Consider the following 16888-nt stretch of genomic DNA (forward strand, 5'->3'; position numbering starts at 1 on the left):
TTACAAGTTTAAGAAGTGTTACTCTCTACAATCCCAAATAATAAAGTACCTTGCAGTTACAAATGTTGAGATAAAAATGACAAATGAATCCTTACTATATTCTCAAATATCCATGAGGTTTGATCTTATGATATAACCTTGATTAAAGTAAAAACGCAAGATCTTACCATTACCTCAGATCAACCTGTTTCTGTCTAGAAATTGAGGATTTCTGAAGTATGCCGAGTAGCATTGAGACCTAAGAAGGTTCGCCTGAATTGATCGTCCGTACGTCAAAAACCTGAAAGACAAGGTTAAACTACCACGTGGGTTGTTCTAGGATCGACCCTCCAACGCTCAAGTCAGTTGAGGTTGAAAGAGAAAGTCTAGAAAGAGATGCTCTACTTTGTTGGTGAGAATTCAGTACATGTTCATTGATGAGACTGTTGGTATTTACAGCATTGGGAATTTCCAGAAAGGTAACATTGATGAGATGGGCTTTCTTGGGATCAATGGCTAAGTTGCGTTTGCATGCAATTGGTGTTTCCAGCTCCATCTGTGGATCCATAGACAACCTGAATCTAGGTCAACTCCAGGTAGGACCTATTGTGCCACATGTCTGGTAACTTCTGAACACGTGGCATAAGCATTGGACGAGCCCTTTATTGAGCCCAAACAATTAGCCTCATGCCATGGAGGTAGGAACACTACAGTCCCACTTTGTGGCGTGCATCCGTGGCGGTAAAGGAGCCTTTGAGCCTTGCAAGACTTCCTCAGACCGACCGACTTTTCTTTACAACGTCTTCATTTTAGCTAAACGAATGAACGCCACTCGGATGAGGGGCTAATGAGCCCCATGTCGTTCGAGTGGGTGCCGATGGGTACTTAGCCATATTTGGCCAAGTATGGAAGCGACTCGGCGAAGGAGAGAGGATCTCCTATTGCCGAGTGGGGTGGACACCACTCTAATGAGGGGCTAATGAGCCCCAAGCAGACCGCATGGGTACCAATTGATACTTAGCCATATTTGGTCAGATATGGAAGTGACTCGGCAAAGGAGAGAGGATTTCTTGTTGGCCAACTAAGGTGGACGCCACTCGGATGAGGGACTATTGAGCCCTAAGCTGTCCGAGTGTACCAATTGATACTTAGCCATATTGGCTAACTATTGAAATGACTCAACAAAGGAGAGGAGATCTCCTATTGACCGAATGGGGTGTACGCCACTCAAATGAGGGGCTAATGAGCCCCAGGCTGATTGAGTGGGTATCAGTTGATAATTGACCATATTTGGCTAAGTATGGAAGCCACTCAGACCATTTAGGCCGCCTAAAAATCCCGTTAAGATGATCCCCGGGGGGGAGGGGGGGAGGCACGCTTATGTATATGAGGAAAGAGAGAGAAGTCTGGATCATTTGCTTATTTCTTCAATTCTTCTTTCTCAAAAATCCTCAATTTCTCTCAACTTCCAAGTCCAGTTTCCCAGTTTTCTCCGTCCGACCAGGTACGCTCCTGATTTCTTTTTAAGTTTCTTTTTCTTTTCTTTAAATAATCTCTGCCGACTCCCTTGTCCATAAATAATGGGAGATTCGTTCGAGTCAGTGACACCCCGATCTCACCTCCCTATAAATTGTCCGAGGAGGTGAGCGGGGTGGTAATAACGTTGATGTCGACTGTAATAAGTTGTCCGAACCCCTCGGTTGTCCCCAACGCCATCTCTCTTCCGAGTCCCTTGTCGTTAGTGGAGGACGAGGCCGAGGATATTGTTCTATGTTCTTGGTAGGTGTCCATAACCTTTCTCTTCTCGATGAGTTACTTAGATAAGTTTATTTCTGACGCTGTAGTTAAGATTAAGACAAGCAAGGAGCATCAAGTTCAGACCAATTGGAGTACCCTGACCTAGAACAGAAAGGGGTTCAGGCTCAAAATTCCCCATCCCTTCCCTGATTAAGGCGTTGATTGAGGATCCTCGGGGTCAAGCAACTAGATTTTATGTAAGGGACCCGTATCATCTGGCAGGCCTTTTACACAGTTTTGAGTCCTCCTCCCGGGTGTACCGCGGTGTACTACAAGGCCATGGATATGGGGCTCTGTTTTCCTCTGACTTCCTTTGTCAAGGAGCTCTTAAACATCTACAACTTAGCACTTAGCCAAATTTCTCCCCACTCTTGGGGAGGGATAGTAGCAGTTCAAGTTCTTTGTGAGATGCTCGGTGTCCCATCGACTCTCACTCTTTGGCGTCATATGTACAAACTGGTAGAGATGATGGCAAGGGATCTTGGTCCTGGATGGTGGTGCTACCAAGTACGATCGCGGTACCAGACCGTGCTTGACCTCTGTTCTTCTCAGAAAGGTTTTAGGAGGGAGTTCGCCTTCGTGTATTTTGGTAGAGAATGGGAGATTCCAACAGTACGAGCGGATATCAAACCTAACTTCGGACTTAACTTTCAAGTCCCTGAACTCTCGGAGGAAGAAAGGGTGACAACTTGCTATATGCAAATAGAGTCGAAGATAGTCCGAGGGGGTGAGACCTTTATGGCAGGTTATTGGCTACCCAGTTGCCTTGTCTAAAAACAATCATCTGCTTTCTGCTATGGGTTTGAGTCGGACTTTCCAAAAGGGTAATTTGTCGAGGGGGGTCTTCGGTTTACGGTTGGTTTTGCTTTTACTTTACTATGATAACTAACTGTTCTTTTTTATTTGCAGCTTCTTCTTGAGCCCATTCAATCGAATCTGACCCATACATGCGAACAAGCTGAGTAACGCGGCCATGACGATCAGGGCCGAAATGAAGGAGAAGGCAATGGGCGTGCTTCCGCCTCCCAAGGTTAGTACCATACTTCTTTCCTTAATTTTTCTTTTGAGGGTTGTACTGATCCTTAATCCGACTCAGGAACCTGTGTAGCCGAAAACCTCCAAGAAGAGGAAAGAGCGATTAGTCGACAAGGTCGCTCAAACATAAAAGGTTATGGCCAAGGCTCGAAGCGAGCGAGAGAAGGTCAAGAGGGCCAAGTCGGTGGAGGTGAATAGCCCATCGAATCAGGGCAAAAATCCTCCACCATCGACCGAGGAGGCTATTTTCTCCCTCCACTCTTTGGACTTTTGTCCAATCCGGGGTAGTCTGCAGTATACCCTCACTCCCCACAACATGAACAATCGAAGGGGGTTTCGAATGACGTGGTTGCAGTCCTGACCATACCCTTCTTTGCGTTGAATCGCCACAAGAAGGATAAGCGATAGACTAATGCCATCAACTCCACTTCGAGGGAGAATGAGACGAACAAGATGTTTCGCTCGTGGGTCGAGGTGAGTTTCTTTTCTATATTCCGACTAAATTCTTATGACTTTTAATTTTTCATTTGCTTAACTGTTGCTCTATCTCTCTGGAAGTTTTTCGCTTGGCTGGCCAATGTTGCCCAGAATCGGGTTCACCTGACCAAGGAGGTGGAGGAGCTGAAGGCGAAGGGGAAGACCCACTTTGATGATCTCCACAAAACCAATGAGGCCAAGCGCATAGCCGAATCCAAGTTGTTCGATGCCGAGATGGCCATTGAGGTTGACCATCATGGATTCAAGGAGGAAAAGGATCGTTCTGCCAAGGAGAAGACCGATCTCATCATTGCCCGCGATTACGCTATTACTACAAAGGCCGATGTTGAAGCCAAAGTTAAGGCAGCCGAGCTGAGGGTGATCGAGCTGAGGGTCGCCGGAGGTTGAGAAGCTCGTCAAGACTTAGGAGCGATGGTTTAGTGACTGGCAGCAAACTAAGGCTTGCGAGGTGTTTGCCAACGAGGTGGGAAACAAGGCTGAAAAAATGGGCGAGGACGAGGCCCTAGATCGCTTGAAGAATGTATTGGCCGAGTCCAACCCTGATCTAGCTTGGTCCAACGTCTGGTCCAAATATCAGCCGTCTGTTGAAACGAAGCATGCTGCGATCCGGGCGGAGATGGGCTTGGGTTAAGGTGAGGACGAGGACTCCTGGGAGGATGAGGGTACCGACCAGGGGGATCCTCTAACTGACCCCAATGGTGATGTGATTGTCGAGGTCGCCCGATATGACGAGCTAGTTGACAACAACACTTTTGTAGTACCAAGATGCATCTGATCTTCCCCTGAGCTCCTAGGCTTTTGTATTTTATTTTTCTCTTTGGCCTTTGGTAGCACCTCGCTTTGGATTGTAATTTTTTCTCTAAGAAATGAAATGGAACTTTTGCAACTCCAATTGTTTGTTATTTGCAATACTATCTCTTTTTTTTTTTGAATATCTGATTGGCTGATGTATTCGCATAATTGGTTAAGTTAACCGATTGTTAAGCTTTTTAACTGATTAAGTTATGGCTAAGTCATAGTTACTCGAGTGGTGAAGTCATTTGACTGGTTAAGTCTTTTTGATTGATTACAAAAGTGCCCAAATATTTTGACTAATTAAGTCTAATATTCTGACACATTACAAGATAACTCGATTAGCTACACTTTGCTGTCAGTCTATTACATAAGCCCATATTGCAAGTAAGAAACATTAAACATAAAATCTCTTGAGATTGTCAGCGTTCCAGGGTCGGGCCAAGGGTACACCTTTTGGGGATTCCTATCAGAATGTGCCTGATTTGATTACTTCTGTCATCTTGTCTGTACCATCCCAGTTGGTGCCCAACTTTTCTTTCAATTGTGAGAGTCTAATAGCTTCGACTTTCCGAACCACCTAAATCACCAAGTTGGATTGGCCTGATCTTTACTCGGCGGTTGAATTGTCGGGTGACTCTTTGTTTGTACCGGATGACAAGAAAATAGGTTTTGGGCAACAAAAATATTCGTCGCCCAATGGGACAAGTTCGTTGCACAAAGGTTTGGGCAACGAAATTTTTGCGCGCCAATTTCGTCGTATTAGGCTCGACGCCCATTGTATTTTGTGCGTCGAAAATTGTGGTCGTTGCACAAACCACATCTTGGGCATCGAATTACATTCGTTGCCCATAATGGTCTTTTGTGCTACGAGTCCGTATCCGTTGCACATTTATGAAAACAGTTAGGCAACGAGTTTCTTACGTCGTTGCCCATAATGGTCTTTTGTGCAACGAGTTTCTTACGTCGTTGCCCAATATTAATGAACTTTGTGCAACAATTACTGTTTTTTGTCGCCCATTATATCTTGTAGTCTTACATGACATGATGTCTTGGGCAACACTGGTTTCGTCGCCCAAAATACTTTAGGCTACGAATTGTTGTACATATTTTTCAATCAAACGCTAAATTGAAATGACAATGTACGAACTCTATTTCGTTGCCCAAATTGGTATGGACTACGAATTATTGTTATCGTGTAATCTATAAGCTTTTTCCCTGTTCATATAAATGACATGAAAACAAAAGTATGAGATAGAATAACAAATTGTATATAATCGGAGTACAACAAAATAATCTTCAAATTTGACATTCAATGTACCTTCTAATTCTAAGTAAATCTTAAAAAAACTAATTAGCAGTACCCATAATCTACAAAGAAATTCACATAATCTAAGCCTTATCATAGCTCCCCTCTGCTAGTTCCGGAAAATAGTCACGACCTATTGTTCCTGATAAAATAAAAAACGTTATAATTAGATACCCATAAAAAAAAACGTTATAATAAGTCATGAACCATTATTCCTAATAAAATAAAACAATTATGATAGATCTGTAAAAGGAAAATGTAGAATGCCATAATGAGCTGAAGTCTATACTCTAAAGCATGATAAAAAAAAATTTCAAATTACTTGCTTCTTAAGTGCTAAATCATGATGCAATGATATTACGCCAACTATACTAAAGATGACCTTGACAGATATTTAACCCAACTATACTAAAGATGACCTTGACAAACTCTTCTTTCTCTCCAAGATCCTGAACGAGAGACATAACTAGATTGTGACTAAAATTAAGAGATATTAAGTGAGTGTAGTCAGCTGAGATAAAGCAGACCTGTCTAATCTCTAATATAATTTGCGGGGAGTGCGAAATGCTGCAAACAGTCTAAGAGGCATTCGGTTCACACCATAATTTCACTCAAATGGAAATGCTTACTTTTATACAGTCCACTTCTTAAATTAGCATCCACACCACAAATTTATAGAAGTCAATGACATGAGCTGAAATTCTGAAGAACAAAGCAATATGTCTCCATAACTAAACATAGAAACATACATATTGAGCAAAAAAAAAAAACATATTCTAACCAGTAACCACGGAAACTAAATTCTATTAGCAAAAGTTTCAAACTATGAACAACAAAACCTTTTTTATCATAATTTGCAAGTTCAGAAGAAGTAATATTCAAGGTCAGTGTGCAGCAACAGGCATAGCAGTTCCATTTCCATTAACAGCAACAGACTCTGTATCACCCTCCTGAGCATCGCACACCTTCACAATCTTGTCAATAAGCACCAGAGGCATATAATTTGCAACTCTGTAACCCTTATCATTGCCTATTTTCACAGTTTTCTTATACTTCTTAGAGCAGAGGGTTGCTGTGGGAACAACTAACTCAGCTACGACGGCGATTGAGTGATCGCCATGCTGAAACAGCATACTGCTCTGCGACGGGTTCATACTTGGTATACTGTCTGTAGGGGGGTGGCCTTGGACAAGGGGAGGTGTGTAGGGGGAAAAAGTGAGTCTGAGACCAACTTTTAGGTTCATGACAAGGATGCTCTTAGCCGAACCAACTTCAATATCACCAAGAGGTTAGAACATGCCTATAAATCTCTACAAGCCAATCTAACTTCAATCTCAGCAGTGGATTCTAAGCTATATCACCAAGAGTATAGTGAATTGGAAATCTCCAGATCCATACACATATAGACATAGATATAACAACAAAATTTCATATGACTTGTTTTTTTTTTTATTTAATGGTATTTTCATGTCAAAAATTTCTGATAGGCTTCCCCTGAAAACTTGTTTTCACTTCTAATCCTCATCGAAGGTCATCAATGCCGGTGTAAAAACTAATCTAGATATTTTGTCTTTAATTAGCTTGAAACTAAATAAGAAGATGATTTAAACAATGAAAATTTTCGACATTAATAATACCAAGTATAATAATGAATAAGCTAAAAAACTTATACCTCATGTCTTCAAACATTTTCAGCATATCTTCTCTCATTTTCTTTTCACGTTCAATAGCTTCTTTGTTCAATTTAGAAAATTCAGCTCTAAGCTCTTCATTGGATGCCTTGAACTGTTCATTAGATGCTTTAAGCTGTTCATTAGATGCTTTTAGCTGTTCATTTGATGCTTTAAGTTCCTCGTTTGATGCAGCAAGAGTGTCAACTTGGGTAGACAATCGTTCATTGTTCTCTCCAGTTCTACCTTTTTTTGGTGGTCGAGCTCCAGGACCAAGTCCTCTCACATACCCAGATGTACATTTTAAAGCTTTAATGTAAGCATCTTTCACATTGAGATTATCCTCACCATGCTCCTGAATCTGAGTTTCATGAAGTTTTTTCAATTCTTCATAATGTTTTTCAGCAATCGGTTCCCAACAAGTAGTCCCATCCTTATTTTTATGCCTAGCACATGAAATTTACCAAAGAAATGTAAACTAGAAGCATATCAAAACTCTATAACTTCAGTTTATGGATTGCTCAACAAAATTGAAAACCTCCAAGTCTGTTAATTCTGAAAGGTTTGGAAAATCTAAGATAAATTTTTCTAGCTGTTATGGTTGTGGTACAGACATGATGCCATAGCTGCTGTTGTTTCAAACATTAACCTGGTTTACAAGGAAACTGTATGGGTTGCCGACACAAGTGCTACTAATCATGTTTGTGTTGACAAAGGGTTAGTTATGGAGTTCAAAGACGCTGCCCAAGGAGAGCAGGTTTAAGTGACTGATTAGCATTAATTGCAAGATCTTTTATATATGTTTCCTGTAGCCTCACCCCAAAACCAAGTAGTCATAACTCATAACTACCATCTAAACATGGATGAAACTTATAGCAACGGCACACGTGTTACTCAAAATCCTCATTTCAGCCCAATGTCGGGCATTGGAGTATAGTACTGCAAATGCAGACTTCAATTAATTAAAAATCAGAAAGTAGATATGAAATACTGGGACTTGGTATACTCATCGAGTATCCAGTTAAATTAATGCTAATCAATCAGTTAAACCTTTTATAGATAGGAGGTAAAGAGGAAAAAAGTTTGAAAAAAAGGCTGTCATCTGCTCACAACAAGGAGGGACTTACTTTTTTTGTTCTCAAATAATCTAACATAGATGGGTTGTTGCTCCACTTGAACGGCTTCAGATGATCCTTCAAGATCTTGTGTCGGAACAACGGGTGGCTCATTCATCTACATATAATATAACAAATGATTATATATATATATCAAAAAGAACATATGGTACATAATATAATAAAGAAAGCGAAATCAAAGACAACAAAAATTACCGACCATGTCATACATTATTCTTGCTGTGGATCTTGAACCATTGGCTGGTGTTTCAGTCAACTTTAGCTTGTTCTCCGTAATTAATTTTGCTAATACGCTACAAGCATGTGAAAGTAATCAATTGGTGAAAAATTTTTAGTAAATGAGAAACAATCTTAGTAAATATTTGATGGAACGCGTCAAACCAACGGTTACTTTTTAGTAAATGAGAAACAGTCTAGCAAATATAATAAGTAAACCAATAACATGAGAAAAGAATTAACCTCTTGTTTTTCAGTACTCCAATGATTGTCAATCAACCAATCCCATTGGTCTTCATCAATAGTCAAGGGTCTGTTGCGTCTTGCTTGTGACTTTGTGTAGCCTCTATAAAAATTTTCCTTCAGCCTAAATCTCCAATGTCTATATAAAAGGAATTGAAAGCTCAATGCATCAACAATACCCTCTCCACCAACCTTTTCAGGTTAAATTATACTTTCCCTAACACCATAAATGATATACGAATTAAATTCGAGCAAGCATCATTCTATGTTACGAGAGGAATCTTGTTAAGAAGTGTAAATAATTCATCAATGACTTACCAAGATCTTGTCATATAACCTTTGCTTCTTATCTGGGTCCATTTTAGCCCCAATTCCTATCAAATAATTTCATTCATTACAGAGCTTAGAGATGTGTTTTACGCATGAAGAACACTATAATAACAACATAGAGTAATTAAACATAGACATACTTAGTATTTAGGGGACAAAACTCCTTTACCCACTTGCTACAATCACATAAAAATTCATCTGCCTTTTCACCGATCACACGTCGAACCTCATCCATGAAACTGACCATGACTTTTTCTTCTGAATTTCTTGGCCTTTGTATAATTTCATTCCCCTAGTAGGCCCACGCCTCTTACAATCAGGAAATTTTTGTCGAAGCTCATCTTGATCAAGTCTTCGTTGCTCACGGTAAGTAAGCTTTGGTGGTTCATCATTAGGTTGAGTTTGTTCCGATGATGTCGAGACAATTGCCATTTTCCTATAAATAAAAATAAGTTAGCGATAGCTAATATGTAATAGCTAATATCATTAGCGATAGTATCATTTTATCTTTGTCAACTAAATAATACTTTAGGTTTCCAATTATACTCTGTTAAAATAATATATGTATCTTAAAATAATTACTCAGGCATATAAATTGATTTTGGAATCATGCTTTTCCAGCTTATAAACATCTCTTTCTGCCCATATCTAATCATCAACATATAGCTAACTTTAGGAAACAACAAAGAAGCAAGACCCAATAGCTAGCCCATTGCACTATCTCTCTCAGAGCATATATGTAAACTACAGGGGGACTACAAATACAAATGAGACAGCCAATTCACTTAGCTTTTGAAGAAATGGTGGTATCACAAAAATTGACTGTTGATTTTATCTTGCACAATTCAAAGACTTAGGCCTATATCAAGGGGATGACAAGGCTCTGTCCTTGTCAACTTTTCACTAGCAGACGCATTTACAAACCAAAATCAATATAATCTCACAATTATCAAAATCTTACCAGCAAATTCTGAGGCTTAATGTCCCGATGACATATGCCAATGCAGTTATGTAAATAATCAGTGCCCTGCAGATCTGCACACCAATAATATTAAGCATAAAGAGGTGAGTCAAAGAAAAAAAAAACTTGAGTCTTAAAATAATTGCCCATTGCCTTTCCACAGTTTCCAAGACACATCTTGGACCATTGATGTCTTTAAATCAAAAATTACAAAAAACTTGTAGGTCAAGCATGGCAACTGTGGTCCAGTTCAGTCTGTCAAAGTTCAGAGACAGTTAGTTGCTAGACCCCCAGTGTTCTACCGGTTGGAACAAATTGACAATGGTGCCACCTTTAATTCACTAGCCAGAAAATATATAGTGACAGGTAACTATCATTGGTTGATTGTGATAGATGAAAACATTCTGTACAAGCATGAATACTTTAGTGTTTAGAAACTGTTAGCTTGACTGTCTGTGTAAGACCTTTGGAAGTACAAGTTAGCCTTTTCAAATACTTGTTTTTTTGGGTGACAGGGGGGGTGGGGTATGATAAAAAGTACTTAACCTAGAATTTTACTCTCAACGGAGGAAGGATGTTTTATTTCTTTCACTGATGAACCATGCAATTATTCAGACACTGACTCCAAATTCACGGGAAGAAGACAGGCCTCCCATACTAAGAAAGATGTTTTACCACCTTATAGTAACAAAGTTAATTCCTTGTAAAGATCTGCTTACTCTTACTACTCATATCACCATTACAGGTTATCTAGATGTAAGCATTGGCCTGCAACCAAAGTTATGCATCATTCTCTAGATTAGTGCAAATTAAACCGTTTTGTTGATTTTATAGCAGGTTGAATAGCTTTCTCGGTGCTGATTCTGGATCGCCCAAACACCAAGTTCAAGCGGGAAATTAGATCACTACTTCGGTGCTGATTCTTGTCTCACAATACATAGGAAAACTCCTCTTCTTGCTGTTGCTACTCCACATCTTTACCACTAGAAAATCCTATAATCTATATGCAACTCAATAAGACTGGGAGATAATAAAGACACACAATAGAAGATCACTTGTGGGTCTCTATTGTGAAATAGTCTTTAAGGCAATTGATATAGATTCGTTTTGTTTCTCTATTCTAACTTCAGAGTTTAGTTCTTTGGAGTTTCTGGAGTGTGGCAGTTGCTGACAATTTCAGATCACTTTGCATAAGCCAATTTGCTTTCACTATCAGAATGTCAGAGGCAAGTGAGCAGGAACCGGTGGAGCAAGGTTTGATTTGTGTTATTTTCATGTTTTATGTTCTAACTGTAGCTGAACTTCTTTCTGTTGGGCAGTAAATAGCTTTGTTAGAAAACCAATGAAGAACAAGAACATTAGGAAACGACCTTCAGCTCTAGATGAAGTTGAAGATGATGATAAGGAGAGTTCCGTGTTACATACTGCTAAAAGGGCTGACATGTCGGACAACAAATTATACTTTTCTTCCGGGATAGGTAAAGATAGTTTGATACTATGACAACAAATTATACTATACTAGATACATGTAACCAGTAAAACACTGAAAGAACTAGGGACTTGTCATAGTATCAAACTATCTTTACCTAACCGAGAGGTAGTAATGAGACAGTGAAGGAAAATTGTAGAAAAACATACTATGAAGACGCATACCTACAAACATTTATCTAGGACATTTCGTAGTATATAACTATAGACAAACTCAAAATTGTCACCTGAATTTATTCTCTTATACCAATAATGTAAAAAAAATTCGCTATTATCAAAATAGTAAATTGGTAATAATAAAGTAACTTAAAGGTTACTTTAAAAATTTAAAAGTAAAGGTTAAAACATAATTTTTAGAGTGTATCTCAATACAATATACCATTACTCAATTGCTAGTAGATGAATTAGTAGAACTATCACTTTGAGACCCTCGTCTTCAAAAGAATTGTAAAAATCATGCAAGATAGGTTCATCTTCCGTGTCCGAAAAATCATCCTCACTTTTTTCGATCTCTTCATCATCTTCATCCTCCTCATGTTCATTATCCACTTCATTCAACAAATCTTCTTCGAATGAGCCTCAACCAAGGTATATTCAACATCATTTCTCACTATTGGAATATCCTCATCTTGAACATCTTCGTAGTTGGTTACAGATTGTGACACATGTTCCCATAATGATTCAATTTCTTCGGTTTCTTCGTCATTAGGGAAATCAAAGAAGTTCCTTGGATTTGCCTTAATAACAAATCTCCATTGTGGCTCATTATGACATGGTACATAGAAGACTTGCTCAATTTGAGAGGCTAATGCAAATGACTCATTGGTTTTTAACCTCTGAGTTACATTAATAAGCACTGCTCCTAAATTACCCTTTTTAATCCCTTTTCCTTCGTCGAACACATTAAACCACTTACACTTAAACAGAACGATATTGGGACTAGTTCGATTCTTAAGAGCATCATACTCTAGCACAATAACCTTCTCTAAAACCCTAGAAATCCTTTTGCCCACTTTCCTCGTCCCCTTTCACAACTACGCCACTATTTTGTGTTTTTCGATTTCTTTGGTGCTTTTTGGTGTGAAATTTAAACCCATTAATGACGTATCCATCAAAAGTGACAACAACTTTCATCGGTCCTCGTGCTAAACACAACAATTCTTCAGTAACTCTGGGATCCCTTCTTTCCATAGATTTGTAATCTACATATCATTATTAGCTAACCGGAAAAAAAGATACAAAAAATAAAACTAATGTGTTCACTTACTCTATCTTCAAACCACTTGCAAAGGTCAATCCTTTGAGAAATTGGTGCATGCTCATATTCACTAGACATAAGAATGATAAGCAACTAATTAGTTCTATTAATGGAAAAAAAAATCATTATGCATGACAAATATCACACTTACTCAAGAAAGGTTTTGCTTCATCACAATTAAACATGACGTAAAGTTGAGCTTCTCGTCTATCCTTAGTAGTCATTTCTGTTAGACTTGCCTTCCCTAAAGGCTTGCCTATTTTAGAGAAGACAGACAAGTTACAGGATTGAGGATGGTTAATGTCATCATTTCGATCTGGACGATTGTGTAACGTCTCAATCTTAGACATATATCTCGAGCAAAATGTCAGACATTCCATTTCAATGTACCCGTTAGCAATTGAAGCTTCTGGGTGAGCTTTGTTCCGCACAAATGATTTGAACGTTCGCATTGCCCTAAAAGAGATATATTAGTAAAACACACTACATGTATACAATCCTATGATAACCTAACTACTAACAACTGACCTTTCAAAGCGATACATCCAACGATAATGTACAGGACCTGCCATTCTAGCTTCAGTAGCCAAGTGAATCGGGAGATGTATCATTACATCAAAGAAGGCAGGAATGAATACGCGCTCCAGCTTACATAAGGTGATTGCTATATTCATTTCCATCTTCTCTAGTTCTGCTACCTTTAAGGTTTTAGAACACAGTTGCTTGAAAAAAAGACTGAGCTCTTGTAAAGGCGTTAGAACATTTTCATCTAAAACACCTTGGAAGGCAGGTGTTAGTAAGTCTTGCATGAAAACGTGAAAATCATGAGTTTTCATTCCCATTACCTTCCCATCGTGCAAGGAGACACACCTTGAAAATTTGATGAATAAGCGTCTGGAAAAGCTAATTTGGATAGAAATGTGACTATTTTTCTCCTTTCACTCAAAGTCAAGTTGTAAGGTGCTGGTGGGACTTGCCATTTATCATTCCCAAGTGACTTTGGACGTAGCTTATCATGCATTTTCATGTCTATTAAGTCTAGTCGGGCATTTAAAGAGTCCTTATTCTTTCCCGGTAAATCAAGCATTGTGCCTAATATACTTTCACACACATTCTTTTCCACATGCATCACATCCAAGTTGTGTCGAACCAAGAGATGTCTCCAATAAGGTAATTGGAAAAAGACACTACATTTTTTCCATTGATGCACAATATATCTTTCACCTCTCTTGCGTTTTCCCTTAGAAGCTTTTCCAAACTCCACATTTGAGTATCCATTTAATTGCTCCAAAACATCAAACCCCATTAGAGGAACTGGAGGAGGACCCCTTTGTACCTTACCACCAAAGGAGCTCCTATTAAGCCTCCATTTGTGATCGATTGGTAGCCACCTTCGATGTTCTGTATAGCAATATTTGTGTCCACGCTTCAAATAATGAGATTTGTGTCTATATGACAATTAGGGCATGCAAGGGCCCCTTTGGTACTCCAACCAGACAAATTAGCATAAGCTGGAAAGTCATTAATGGTCCATAACAACACCGCTCGCATATTAAAAGTCTCTTTCGCATAGGCATCAAACGTTTTTACCCCAAACTCCCACAGTTCATTAAGTTCATCTACTAGAGGTTGCAAAAATACATCTATATCATCTCCTGGAGATTTAGGGCCAGGAATTAATAAAGATAATATCATATTATCACTCTTCATACACATCCAAGGGGGTAGATTGTACGGCACCAACATCACTGGCCAAATACTATATCTACTACTCATGTTAGCTCCAGGATTAAACCCATCACTAGCTAAACCCAATCGTACATTACGTGCATCTTTAGCAAAGTCTGAAAATGTTTTGTTCAAAGACTTCCATGCTTCTGAATCTGCGGGGTGTCTCATTATCCCATCATCTTTCTTATCATCTTTATGCCAGCATATGTCTTGCTAACTTGGAAGATATAAACATCCTTTGTAGTCGTGGAATTAAGGGGAAATGACGCAAGATCAGTTGAGGAACTCGAGTTGTCTTTTGGACATCCTCGCCATCTGAATACTCATCACCACCTTGCAGCAACTTTCTCCTTCCATCTAGGAGCTACACATTTAGGACATTTTTCTTCATTGAAATTCTTTTCGAAACAAAATACAATGGTTAACACAAGCATCAATCTTTACATAATCTAACCCATGCTTTTGTGTATTTTTTTGCTTCATAAGCATTTGCAGGAAAATTCTTGTCATAGTTAAAAGCCCTATGCAATCTTCAATAACATTGAAAAAGATTTATCACTCCATTTATTGCTAACTTTATATGTAGCAGTGAGATAATAAACTCTAATCTTTTGAATGTGGTACACCCCGGATACAACTCGGCCTCCATGTCTTCTACTAATGTCATTAACTCCTTAGGATATTTATGATTGTCTGACTTTCTATTGTTTCCATTATCATCGAGCATAGAAGAAGTAGTTGAATTCCATGCATTTGTTGCTTCAAAAATTAATGGAGCCATGTCGTCAAAGGGCATTTCTATTTCATTTTCCTCGTCTGAAACCACCTCTGTTTCGCCTTCAAGCTCAACTGATTCCCCGTGACTCACCCATGGATTGTAACCATTATCGATACCATGTACTAGTAAGTGAATTTGCATTGTTTTTCGATTTTGGGCAAAAAGCAATCTACATTTCACACAGGGACATTTAGTGATGTTTCATCACTTTTTTCTTTGAAAGCAAACTCTAGAAACTCATCGACCCCTGCTTTATACTCCGGTTTTCGCCTATCCTTTATCCCACTATGATTCATCCAACTTCGATTGGTATTCATTCTTTCAATCAAGTAAGAAAAAATCCTTAAGAAAGAAAAACAAAAGATATCTCTCATTCAGTTAGGAAAAAAAAATCTCCAAACTTACTAGCTTAGGTAATTGAATGCAAAAAAAATTAGTTTTGGCACTATCGAGCAATAGTGTCAATTTAAAAGATTAGTTTTGGCAGTAGGGGGTGGTGGCAACAGAGGGAGTGTGGGGGTGGTGGCAGCAAGGGAGGTGTCTGCAAAGGGGTAGTGCAGCAAGGGGGGTGTTTGCAGGGGGTGGTTGCAACAAGGAGGGGTCTGCAAGGGGGTGGTCGCAGTAGGGGGAGTCTCTGTAGGGGGTAGTGGCAGTAGGGAGAGTGTCTGCAGGTGGGTGGTGGCAGCAAGGGGGGTGTCTACAGAGGGGTAGTGCAGACAACTAAATTAAAAAAAATCACAACAAGGACAATGACATCTATGAAGGATGAGCACTTCAAAAAGTAAAACATTCAATTCAAAAAGTAATAATTTTCTAGGTGTATCTTCATCTAGCTATTGCAGAATTTAAGATAATAATCATCCTTATTTATCTTCCTTTGCTTACAGGGCCTACATGTCAATGCTATTTCATTAAAAATCTAGCTATCAAACTAGTTAATTCGCATTACTTCTCAGTTCTCACATAGCATCATCCATACAAGTATTGTTACATTCACTGTCTGGTATTTTCTCTAAACCAAATCTGATCTAATATATCTAAGAAGCAGCAGCAATAAAGCATGATATAATTAATACTTTTTGAATTGATAAGATGATTCTCTTCAATATTTATAGCCATAAAAATCTGACCAACAGTAATAAAAGTAGAATTTCAAATTGTTAGTGGTAAAGAGAAAGAGAAGAAAGCCAATAACACTTAAAAAGAAAATCTTCATCAACCCAATAACAATTATAAAATTCATTACGGGACCTAGGGAGTATAATCTAATAAAATAGTTCACTTTCAAAAGCACAAGATCTTGTCTAATGCAGAAAAGTTACCTTTATGGGCTTCACAAGGTTGGGTAATGCACTAGCCCTCAAACACTTTAATAGTATACAGAAATAGTAATGGTCAAGCACTAAATCCTAGCACCCAAAAAAATGATATCAACGAGTCTACATACTATAATATCCCCCTTTATAACTATTGTGAACAGCCGTCCTTGTACATGATTATTAATAAAATTCAAAATTGGTAAAATACAGTAAATCAAACAGCAAATTTGAAACAGAAAAATACAAAGAATGATGATGAAGAAGAGAGAAAGAGAAAGAAAGTAGAAGACCTAGAAAATTCGTACCAATATTGAGAAACAAATAATTTAAGTAATTCAATAAAACATT

At 38.6% G+C, this 16888-nt stretch overlaps 1 protein-coding gene across 1 annotated transcript; it reads left to right on the forward strand.

The window, feature by feature from the left end:
• The first annotated feature begins 1752 nt into the window (after positions 1–1752).
• Positions 1753–4396, forward strand: LOC130590611 (uncharacterized). The gene is made up of 2 exons (XM_057393095.1): positions 1753–3285; positions 3370–4396. Exons 1-2 carry the CDS (start codon positions 3265–3267, stop codon positions 3694–3696), a joined length of 348 nt encoding a protein of 115 aa, XP_057249078.1. The 5' UTR covers positions 1753–3264; the 3' UTR covers positions 3697–4396.
• Positions 4397–16888: the final 12492 nt, after the last annotated feature.

This window comes from Beta vulgaris, chromosome 2, assembly GCF_026745355.1.
Source record: "Beta vulgaris subsp. vulgaris cultivar EL10 chromosome 2, EL10.2, whole genome shotgun sequence".
NCBI classification, from domain to species: Eukaryota; Viridiplantae; Streptophyta; class Magnoliopsida; order Caryophyllales; family Amaranthaceae; genus Beta; species Beta vulgaris.